This window comes from Rhododendron vialii, chromosome 9a (assembly GCF_030253575.1).
Source record: "Rhododendron vialii isolate Sample 1 chromosome 9a, ASM3025357v1".
NCBI classification, from domain to species: domain Eukaryota; kingdom Viridiplantae; phylum Streptophyta; class Magnoliopsida; order Ericales; family Ericaceae; genus Rhododendron; species Rhododendron vialii.
This window is the reverse complement of record NC_080565.1, coordinates 36,753,951-36,765,752: the sequence shown is the minus strand read 5'-3', so window position 1 is coordinate 36,765,752 and position 11,802 is coordinate 36,753,951. Positions and strand designations below refer to the sequence as shown.

The window sequence follows — 11,802 nt, the reverse complement described above, 5'->3', positions numbered from 1 at the left end:
ATCGATATCCAAAAACATTGCTTCTTCGTACTGTAAATCTGGGTCGTAATGACGTGTCACCCTTAAAGATTGAACGTTAATTTCGACTGGCAATACCGCTGCGTGCCCGTAAACTAACTCGAATGGTGTTACCTTAGTACTCTCCCTTTGTGATGTTCTATATGCCCATAAAACTCTGGGCAACAGATCATGCCACTCTCTTGGGTTATCATTGATTACCTTTGCCAAGGTATTCTTTATAATTTTGTTAGTCGATTCGACTTGCCCGTTTGCTTGGGCATAATATGGAGTTGAATTCAAAATCTGTATTCCATATTTTTGTGCATACTGGACAACTTCTCTACCATTGAATATAGACGCCTGATCAACAGTGATGGTTTCAGGAATTCCAAATCTACATAAAAGATATTCCTCAATAAAATCAATCACTTGTTTCTGTGAAACACCTTTCAAAGGTATTGCCTCCGTCCATTTTGTAAAATAATCAGTCGCCACTATAACAAATTGGTGCTGTAACGAAGATGCTGGGTGAATTTCCCCTATCATATCGATTGCCCAACCTCTGAACGGCCAAGGTTTAACAATCGACTGCAACTGATGAGCTGGTATCCTTTGGATTGGTCCATGCTTTTGGCATTGCTGGCAACTTTTAGCATACTGAATACAGTCAGCTCGAATATTTGGCCAATAATATCCGTGTCTTTTAATTAACCACCTCATTTTATCACCAGCTTGATGAGCACCACAAGTCCCTTCATGGACTTCTCCCATAATTCTCATTGATTGGTCCTTGTCAACGCACAACAATAATAGACCATCAGACGTTTTTCTATACAAATCCTGCTCTAATAAAACATAATTGATGGACCTGCACTTGACAGTCCTTTCCACCTTTTCATTAGGATTTAGAAGGTAATTCTTTATTGGAATCATCCAATCGTCTGAAATATCGATTACAAACACATCCAATCGATCTTTTTCCCTTTCCAATGAAAAAGGTAGATATCGTTTTTGGATTCTAATTATTTTCTCCGTGTCTCCTTCAGGAATCTTAACTCCTGAAGCTGTCTGAGCCATTTGATTGGCCTCGCTATTTTGAAGTCTCAAGATGTGCTGAAAGCATATTTCATCAAAGTTTTGGACAAGACACTGAACCTTTTCTAGTTGCAGGCTCAATAAGGGGTGATTGCACTTATAATGTCCTGTAATTTGTCGGATGACCAATTGTGAGTCCCCAGAAACTTTCAAATATCGTATATTCAAATCTTTTGCTATTTCCAAGCCTATGATCAAGGCCTCATACTCTGCTTGATTATTTGTTAGTATTCTACTTTCATCGAGTTGAAAAGAAAATTGAAACATTTCTCCTTTTGGAGATGTCAGAACAACACCTGCCCCAACTCCATTATCTGTTTTTGAACCATCAAAAGACAGTTGCCAAGGTTTAAGCTCCAAAAGATGTACCTCAAAAGTATCCTCTTCCAAAGGTAGATTTGGATGCTCAGCTAAGAAATCTGCCAAAGCTTGTCCTTTTACTGCCTTTTGAGGCACATATTCAAAGTCATACTCTACTAGCGCTAAAATCCATTTCCCCTGTCTCCCTCTCAAAATGGGTCTAGACAGGATATATTTTATTATATCTGTTTGGGAAATGATCATTACTCTAGCTGGCAAAAGGTAATGCCTTAATTTAATTGCTGAAAAATATAATGCCAAACAAATCTTTTCCACACATGAATACCTACTTTCACAATCATTTAACCTTCTACTTAGGTAGTAAATTGATTGCTCTCGGCCTTGTTCATTATCCTGAGCTAACAGACTTGCAATCGAATGGTGCGTTGCTGATATGTACAACTTCAATGGTTTTCCATTTATTGGAGGCATCAGAACAGGAGGTGTCACCAAAGATTGCTTTAAAGTATCAAAAGCTTTCTGATGCTCTTGTTCCCATCTGAAATCTTTTTCTGACTTCAATTTTAATAATGGGGAGAATGCCATTGTCTTTCCAGATAGATTGGCAATAAATCTTCGAAGGAAATTAATCTTTCCCAAGAACTGCTGAAGTTCTTCTTTATTGGTTGGTGCCTGTGCTTTCAAAATAGCATCAGCTTTAGTTTTATCAATCTCAATCCCTTTTTGATGCACCAAGAATCCTAAAAAGTTTCCTGCGGTGACACCAAATGCACATTTCAAAGGATTCATTTTCAGATTGTAACGCCTCATCCTTTCCAGAGTCTGTTCAAGATGATGTAGGTGCTCGTCAACTGAATTTGATTTTACAACTACATCGTCTATATAAACTTCCAAGAATTTATGCAAAAAATCATGGAAAATTAAATTCATAACTCTTTGATAAGTTGCACCTGCATTTTTCAATCCGAAAGCCATGACCACCCATTCAAACGTCCCTATGTATCCAGGACATCTAAACGCTGTTTTATGCGTATCTTCTTCAGCTATATATATTTGATTATAACCAGCATTACCATCCATGAAGGACAGCATTTGGTACCCTACTGTTGCATCGACTAGCAAATCAGCAACAGGCATTGGATATTGATCCTTTGGTGATGCGGTATTAAGATCTCTAAAATCAACGCATACTCTAACTTTCCCATTTTTCTTTAATACTGGGACAACATTTGAGACCCATTCAACATACTTGACCGGTCGAATAAACTTTGCCTCAAATAAACGTTCCATTTCTTTTTTGACTTGAGGTAAGACATCATCCTTCATTCTCCTTGGTGCCTGTTTAAAAGGTACGTAGTTCTCCTTTATAGGTATTTTGTGTTCAACTAAAGACCTATCTAAACCTGGCATTTCATCATAACTCCAAGCAAAACAATCTTTAAATTTACGCAACAAGTACTTAAACTTTTCCTTTATTTCAATAGGCAAAGCAGCATTTACATATGTGATCTTAGGATCTTCTGGAGTTCCCAAGTTGACTTCTTCTGTGGGATCCTTTACTTGGGCCCCGTCATCATCTAGCTTAGCTGGTGCTGGTTTCAGGTCTGCTAATCCTAACTCTTTCATGTTTAGAGGGCTATCATCAAAAACACACTCAGCCCAATTACAAGAAATAGGCTCATCTGCCTGCAATTTTCTGTCAACAAGAAAAGAAAACAACCTTTTAAAAGTGGCTTTCACAGTAGCCAAATCTTCACACCCTGTGTTCAATAGGTTTCTAAACATTAAAAACTTGTTGATCAATCTTGGCAGGCCTTGAAATAATGTTAGGCCTGATAAAATCTTTGCTCAGCTCCTGGAACCCTTCCTTGATGTATTTGAGGAATTGGCTCTCAGTTACTCCAACTTGATTAGATCTGACTTCTGAGTCTTCTATTCTTGTTGGCCACAAATGTTCGTTGTAGAGATCTGCTTCTACGTTGTTAGTCTCTGCTTTGAATGGATGTCGGTCTGCCCAAAAGACCTCCATTCCCGCTGCTTCTTCTTGCTTTAGAAAGATCAAGGCCTGATGCAAAGAAGACGGCACACAACTATTTATATGGATCCAATCTCTGCCTAGTAAGGCATTGTAATTAGATGAAGAATCGATTACGAAAAACGTTGCATTCATCTTCCTATTTCCAATCTGTAGTTGTAAGGATATGACCCCCTTAGCAGGAGAACACCCTCCAGCGAAATTGCCAACTGTAACCTCTGTTGGGATCAGGTCATCATTGGTTTTGTTCAAAACTTTGAGCATTCGAGCAGGTAAAATATTAACTACTGCCCCATTGTCGACCAACACTTTCGAGATAGGTTGGCCATTCATATGCAGTTTAATATACAGTGGTCTTAAATGCCTTATTGAGGCATCATCAGGTGTTCTAAGAACTACAACACTGTTTCCATGTTTATCCGTCTCAACATTAATGGGCTGTGACTGAGGATGCTTCTCTTTGTCCATTATTTTTACAATCGATTGGGTATTATCCTCAACATCGCCTGCCAAATTCATTGGCTGATTTGGTTTTGCCTTAAACTGCTTAGGCAGAACTAAAATCATATTACACTGGTAGTTTATAGGTACTGACCCGAATTGGATTGCGGCCAGGCTTTCTCCAAATGTTGCAGATCTCTGTGGAGACGGTGACGCATCTTTGATCAGGTCTTCCTGTTCTGACCCTTCGTCAAAGAGATCATCATCATCATCTGCCTCCATGAGCTTCTGGAATTCCTCCATTTTCTTCTTTAAGCTCTGCTTCAATTCTTTTTTACCCTTCAGTTGGGCAGTCGACTGGGGAGGATCTGTAGCACTACTCTCTTGCCCCCCATGCTTTTGAATTATCTGCTTTGGGCCACTAGTTTCTCCTTGATCCCGGGTCCATACCATGTTTGGAACCTTTGATGGTTCCAATCTCTCTCTTGGTTCGAACACATGGTCCCATGGGTCACCATAAGCCCTGGCTGCAAACTTCCTTTGAAGCCTTCTTTTCTGTGAACTGGATACCTTAGTGTACCAACCCTCTGCTGGGAACTTTGGATGGCTAAGCGTGCTCCATTCCTCGTGATCATTATTGGGTGGCATTACCATCCTAGGTTGGTGCCATCCACGTCCATAAGGTCCTCTACCTCGTGGTCCAGTATCTCTTCTGAAACCAACACCCCTTTGACTAGGGTATCTCCTCTGATTAGGAAATTGGTACCCCGCCGCCTCAAGATCTTGGCAAGAAGGCACCCCAGGCCTTGCAGGCACGACTGGATGTCCCCTGAATAAAAATGGTCCATCATCTGGCCCATAGCAATGCTCTGACTCTATTCTGTTAAAGAGCCCCGGATCTATACCTTCATAAATCAGTTTGGCTCCCACATAAATTTGAAGGTCATTTCCTCCCATTGTGTTGAACCTCAGTCCGGACTTGGAGAATGCACTTCTCTGATCTTTTTCTGCTATAATTGCTTCCCCATACTGGACTTCATGCCCACACCTAATGCAGAGGTAGTCGTTTGGGAATCTAGAGGTATGAGACTTTGCTGACTCTTCTTCAGTCTGCATGTGATCCTCCTCCCCCTGCTTTTGTTTCGTCACATTGGAACCTAGCCTTTTGGCTAGGCCGGCCGTCACCATGTTCACTTCAATCTTGGGAAAAGGATTGGATTCAATTCCCATGGGATCCTTGTCGCCTTTAGCATACTGCAACAGTCCCTTCTGGATCAAGTCCTGCACACAATTTCGGAATGTAACACAGTTGTTAGTATTATGCCTAAATGAATTGTGCCATTTACAATATTCTTTTCCTTTTCTATCCTTATCAGAAGGAATAATATGCCCAGGACTCAAAGTAACAAATTTTTGTTTCAACAATTCATCAAATATTTGGTCAGCTTGTGCCAAATCAAACGAATATTGTCTATAATTTGCTTGCCCCCCACGCCTATTGGGTTGAGATGAAGGCATATTCATTGGTTTTTCTGTTTTAACCAAAGTGTCACAAATTATAGGGGTCTTTCCAATGACTTGCGCTACATCAATCTCAATATCACCTTCCACATCTTGGTAATATGTTCCTAGAGACGTGTTCCTCAAAAGCTCTTCTTCTTGTAAAATAGCTTCAAACTGAGATGCCCTCATGGAGAGCTCAAACAGATCTTTGAAATTAGATCCATTAAACTGCTTTTTAAAATTAAACTCGAGACCATCTTGAGCTATTCGAACTATCTCGGTCTCTGGCACATTACAATGACATTGGTTTCTTAATCTCTTAAATCTAGTTAAAAACTGTTCTGCCGTTTCATTTGGCTTCTGCTTTAACTTAGCCAAGTCGGCAATTGAGACCTCTGGTTCATGTCTAAAATATTGAGCATGAAATTGTTCTTCCATATCTTGCCACGTATGGATAGAATTTGCAGGCAGGCTTATGAACCATGTGAATGCTGTTTTAGTTAATGAATGTGGGAATAATTTTAACTTAAAAACATCATCAGAGCCAAGTTCTCCTAACTGTAGACAAAACCGTCCTACATGTTCAATTGTCGACTGATTTTCTGTACCACTAAAAAGTGAAAGCTCAGGCAATTTATACCCTCTTGGCAAAGGAACATTGTCAACCCAATGTGGGTAAGGCTTTCTAAACATGGGTTTTTCCACCCTGCGTAGCCCTGGTCCGTACACATCTTGGATGACTTCTAATATTTGTGCCCTATTAATATTCATGGGATCTGGGGCTCTAAGGACATTTGGTACATAAGGTTGTGCAAGAGGGCCATTCTGACCGTTCCCATTGCCAATGTTTGGCACATTGTGAACGTACTGACCACTATTTCCATTATTCGGTCCTACTGGCATAGTATGATAAGTATAACTGCCATGATTTGGCAGAGTTTGTGCGGCATTGTATATGTGTTGACCATTATTCATGACACGGACTCCTGTGAAACCAGCCTGAGGACTTTGACTAGAATTTAAACCATGATTCTGACCATTTCCACTACTGTTACCAACTTCATATATAGATGGGACACTCTGGTAAAAACTAGTTGGCTTGATTGTGGACCGTAGAGCAGTTGCTTCAACAAACGGTCGACTGTGCACATTCATATTTGAATCGAATGCTGGATTTGTATATACCTGTTGAGGTGACTGTCTAGGCAGATCTCCAGTTTGCAGTTGCTCATGTACTACACCATGTGCATCCACATCTATGACAGATGGGGGCGTAACTACCCTTCTCAATAGGGTAATCAATTCCTGTGCCGCTTCGTCTTCTGGGTTAGACAAAACTTGTGCCAACTGCCTGGAAAGGCCCTGTATATTTGTTGGTGCGCTCAAGCCATTTCCTTGGCTATTTTCTGGCACCCTTTGTTCAGGATGCGCCACGTCAGTTTGGCTTTCTAGGCCTTCATTCTGAGGCTCTGCAGGTCGGTCGCCTTGTTTCCTTGTCGCTGGTGCCATTACTTCCAAATTAGTAATGATGCCCTTCCTCTAGCGCCAAAATTGTTTGTCTATTTTACTGATAGTCGACTAATCGACTAGAGATTGCTAAGTGTGCTGGAAATGTGGGTGTTTGTGGCGGTGGAGTTTGGTTCCTTGCCGTATTTCAGGACTTCTCTGGAAGCAAACTTAATGAAGTGAATGGAAATGGAAGAAGAACAACAAAATGGACTTTATTATCCCTCGGTGTAGAAGTCAAATCGACTATGAGAACACAATCGAACAGACGGTTAAATTACAAGCTACTCCTAGAGCAAGAAATGTAAAGTACAGATAAAAGTAGAAGCCTTTGGGCGATTGATTGGGGGCTCTAAATATCTTCCTTTCTTGTATTTATAGGCTGTTGTCGACTTGAAATTCAAATCATACGGACTTCCCTCCTTCGATTTGAATTAGTTGGCTCCATGCTCCCTATTCTTGCTCCACTATCTGCATGAGGCGGTTACTTCTCCATGATCTCACATGTTTCCAACGTTGTAATTATTTCAACTGCCTGCTTGCATTAACCGTCTGACTCACGATCCGCATGTGATACAAAATTCTGACACGTGTCCAGTCGAATATCAACCGTTTGATCAGTCCATTTTCCTTAACAGGCTTCATATTGCATTTGCATTATATCAATCGGTCTAAAATGCGTTGACACGTGTAACATTCTGACCCAATCGATTATAATATACTAAATACTAAATTATGGTGTAAACACCCATCCACCGAGATAGAGGATTCTATTGCAATCTACTAATCGTTTGCTATTAAATTGGGAAGACTAAGGAAAGACTATGGGGGAGAGACTAATGGGAAGAGTAAGGGGAGACACTAATGGGAAGACTTGGGAAAAAAACTAATGGGAAAACTTGGGTATTGTTCACGAGTCAACAATTCTTGTTGAAAGGAGGAGATAGTAATTAAATGTCATTTGCACTATAAATTGCAGTATTGGCATGCCTTCAAGGGAGTCGCATTCTTCTTCATCTTCAATGTTTAGAATGCTAAAGTTGATGACATTGATCTCGTCTTCTCTATTATTTCCCATGATCAAGCTACTCAGCTTGGCGTTATTTTTCACCACTGCAACACAAGTAACATGCAGATTGAGCAACAAAACTGATCGATCAGCATTGCTTTCATTCAAGGAACTTATAGCCGAGGATCCGCTCGGCTCGTTAAGTTCCTGGAACAGTTCTCTCGATCTCTGCAAATGGGATGGAGTAACGTGCAGTCACAAGCATCAGAGAGTTGTGGTTCTGGACTTGAGGGCCAAAAGTCTAAGGGGAACCATGTCACCTTTCTTGGGAAACCTCTCTTTTCTCAGATCCCTTTATCTTCAGAACAATATATTCCAAGGAAAAATACCCCTGGAGCTTAATCGCTTGTTCAGGCTACAACAACTAAATTTCAGTAGCAATTCTCTTCAAGGGGAAATTCCAACCAATTTTTCAAACTCCCTTGGTGTCATTTCATTAGCATATAATGATCTAGTTGGAAAAATTCCAGCCTCGTTTGGTTCTCTCTCCAATCTCAATTATCTTGGCCTTTTCTCTAACAACCTCATCGGAGGGATTCCACCTTCTCTTGGTAACCTTTCTCTCCTCCAAAGAACAGATTTGGCATTGAATAGCCTCACAGGAACTATTCCACATTCCATCGGCCGCCTTAGCAACCTTCAGATATTCACCATTAGTGCGAATAAATTGTCAGGTAATGTCCCTCCCACACTTTATAATATCTCGACTCTCATGCGCTTAGGCTTTACGCAAAACCAACTTACAGGCAGTTTACCCCAAGATATTGGTCTTAGACTCCCCAACCTGAAACATTTTGTCATTGCGATTAACCAATTTTGGGGACCCATTCCAGCTTCTCTTTCTAATGCATCTAGAATGGAATACCTTAGTCTAGCATACAACCTCCTTTCGGGGGGAGTTCCCTTTGACCTAGGGAGAAAGATGAAGAATCTTTTCCATCTAAATCTGGGTATAAACAATTTAGGTTCTGGGGATGCTAGTGACTTGAGCTTCATCAATTCGTTAACTAATTGGGTTTAAATAAAAATGGTTTTGGTGGCGTTTTACCCACAACCATAGTCAATCTCTCAAGTCACTTCAAGGGGTTAGTAGCAGGAACGAACCAGATTGTTGGAAGCATACCCGTGGGAATTTCCAACTTCATCAACTTAGATACGTTGGGTTTGGAAGAAAACCTTTTTTCAGGTGTCATTCCCTTTCAAATAGGGAACCTTAGAAACCTCCAAATGCTAACTTTCTATACAAACAAATTGTCCGGTCCCATCCCAGAAAGCATTGGAAATCTCACTCGAATATATGTGCTAGACCTTTCTAAGAACAACTTCAATGGAACCATTCCTTCAAGTATTAGAAATATCCTGCGCTTGCAAACCTTGAATCTCTCAAATAATTTCTTAACTGGTCCCATACCCGAAACAGTAGGCCTTTTCTCCACTTTAACCTTCTTGAACTTGGCTCATAACTCTTTTTTTGGTGTCCTGCCACTCGAAATCGGGAAATTGAACAATCTCGAGGAACTAGATGTTTCGGAGAACAAGTTGTTTGGACATATTCCTAGTACTCTGGGAAATTGCTTGAAATTGGAAGGCCTTTTTCTAGAGGGTAACACTTTTCAGGGTAGTATTCCTCCCTCCTTTAGCTCTTTGAAAGGAATTGAAATTCTAGATCTTTCACGCAATAACTTGTCCGGCGAAATTCCAGAAGATCTAGTCGCCATCGTTCATTTAAAGAATCTGAACTTGTCATTTAACAACTTGGTCGGTGAGGTGCCCTTGCAAGGTGTGTTTGGAAACTTGAGTACGATTTCTCTTGTTGGAAATAAAGGGCTATGTGGAGGCATTGCAGAAATGCGGTTACCTGCTTGCCCAAAGTCCATAAAGAAGGGGAATCGCCTTGGCTTCAAAATTATTGTTCCAATTGCTTGCATAATCCCATGTCTTTCACTGGTGCTACTTTTGATTGTTTTTCTTAGGAAAAGAGAACAGAAAAACAAATCTATCACCCAACCAGTCATAGGAGATGATTTCTTGAGGGTTTCATATGATCAGCTCCTTAACGCCACTGGTGGATTCTCTTCATTAAACTTAATTGGAGCTGGAAGTTTTGGCACCGTGTACAAAGGAATTCTCCATGAAGGTGATAAACCAATTGCAGTCAAGATGCTCAATCTTGCACAAAGAGGAGCTTCCAAGAGCTTTGTGGCTGAATGTGAAGCTTTGAGGAAAACAAGGCACAAAAATCTTCTAAAGATCATAACAGTTCGTTCAAGTACAAACCATGCAGGTGATGATTTTAAAGCACTAGTTTTTGAGTACATGCCCAATGGAAGTTTAGAGAAGTGGTTGCAACCAGGAGAAGATACACCACAACAAGAATGGAACTTAAGCCTTTCCCAAAGGTTAAATATAGCGATCGACATTGCATGTGCCTTAGAATACCTTCATCACCGTTGTGAAACTCCAATTGTTCACCGCGATCTAAAGCCAAGCAATGTTCTCATTGATGAAGACATGATTGCCCATGTGGGAGATTTTGGGCTGGCCAAGTTCCTCACCATCAACAGCGGTAACAGTGATGGTGGGCAAGCAAATTCACTTGCAATCAAAGGTTCTATAGGCTATGTTGCGCCAGGTAAGCAGATCACTAATTTTCTTCTTCTTTCTTTTTTCCCTATCAGACATTTGTAAATAGTAGCCTACATTTCTTCTGTTTGGTATGACTTCTATTTCCTTAACTATTTAAATGCAGAATATGGAATTGGAGGAAAGACATCTACAGAAGGAGATGTTTACAGCTATGAAATTTTGTTATTGGAAATGCTGACAGGAAAAAGACCGATAGATGAATTGTTTACAATCAGACAAAGCCTTCATGAATTTTGCAAGGAGGCATTGCCAGAAAGAGTGATGGAGATTGTTGATTCGCGCATGCTATTAGTAGAATCTACTGAAGCTGAAAACGATGCTCAGAAAGAAAGAGTCAGACGAGACAAAATAAGGGAATGCTCAGTTTCCCTTGTGAGGATTGGAATTGCATGTTCTGCGGAATCACCTGGGGAAAGGATGAACATCAAGGACGTGATCATTGGATTAATGAAAATAAAGGAAGTATTTCTTGGAGTAGGTATCCATGGCAGGAGACAAATGAGGATGCGACTCACCGGTGAAGGAACGTCTCGAGAATAGCTACTAAGAGTGCCACTAGAGGAATTGACTCAGCGGAGGATGCTTGGAAGGTTTGAAGCACAATCACTTAGTTAGAAAGGCCAAAACCCAAATATGCAGGCCGGTTTGTTAATCATGTAAGGTAGGAAGAATAAAAGAGAAGGTGAAAGTTCTCTCCCATGTATAGTTTTGAGTTTTCAAGTAGTCATAGTTGTGCATATTTAATTCCGTATGCGTGTAAGTACCCAATAAATAATTACATGTAAGGCATTAGGAATGTGCCAGTAGCATCTTTATTGGTTTGGTAACAAATAGTAACATTTTCGAAACGCTCTCACTAGGGAAGGGATGTGTTTTTTTGATGGAAACGGTTTTCGGCCTCTGCTTTTCGGAAGAAACATTTTATCTTGCTAAATCCTTAGGGCTTCGGAAAAAATTGGTTACTAGCTTAAACTCATTTGTATACTTGTAGTTCAAATGCTAGTTATTTGGGCTTGCGCAGATCGAATATGTTTTCCTGAGGCAGTTTAGTTTTTGTATATCCCATGCGTTCCCCACTGATCAAGATGACATATATAGAGACGGCAACCCAAGAACCAGCAGATGGAAGTTCAGATGACGCTTCTCATGTGAAAGAATATAAATACCAAATTATAACTCATGTTGG

The 11,802-nt window shown here is 40.5% G+C and overlaps 1 protein-coding gene and 1 pseudogene across 1 annotated transcript; one reads left to right on the top strand and one right to left on the bottom strand.

The window, feature by feature from the left end:
- Window positions 1-2,877: 2,877 nt before the first annotated feature.
- On the bottom strand, window positions 2,878-6,904 carry LOC131299859 (uncharacterized). Its single transcript, XM_058325432.1, has 2 exons — window positions 4,047-6,904; window positions 2,878-3,481 (listed from the first exon to the last, which is right to left on the bottom strand). Exons 1-2 carry the CDS (start codon window positions 6,902-6,904, stop codon window positions 3,475-3,477), a joined length of 2,865 nt encoding a protein of 954 aa, XP_058181415.1. The 3' UTR covers window positions 2,878-3,474.
- A 983-nt stretch (window positions 6,905-7,887) lies between these two features.
- On the top strand, window positions 7,888-11,497 carry LOC131299858 (probable LRR receptor-like serine/threonine-protein kinase At3g47570; annotated as a pseudogene).
- The last annotated feature ends 305 nt before the right edge of the window (window positions 11,498-11,802 follow it).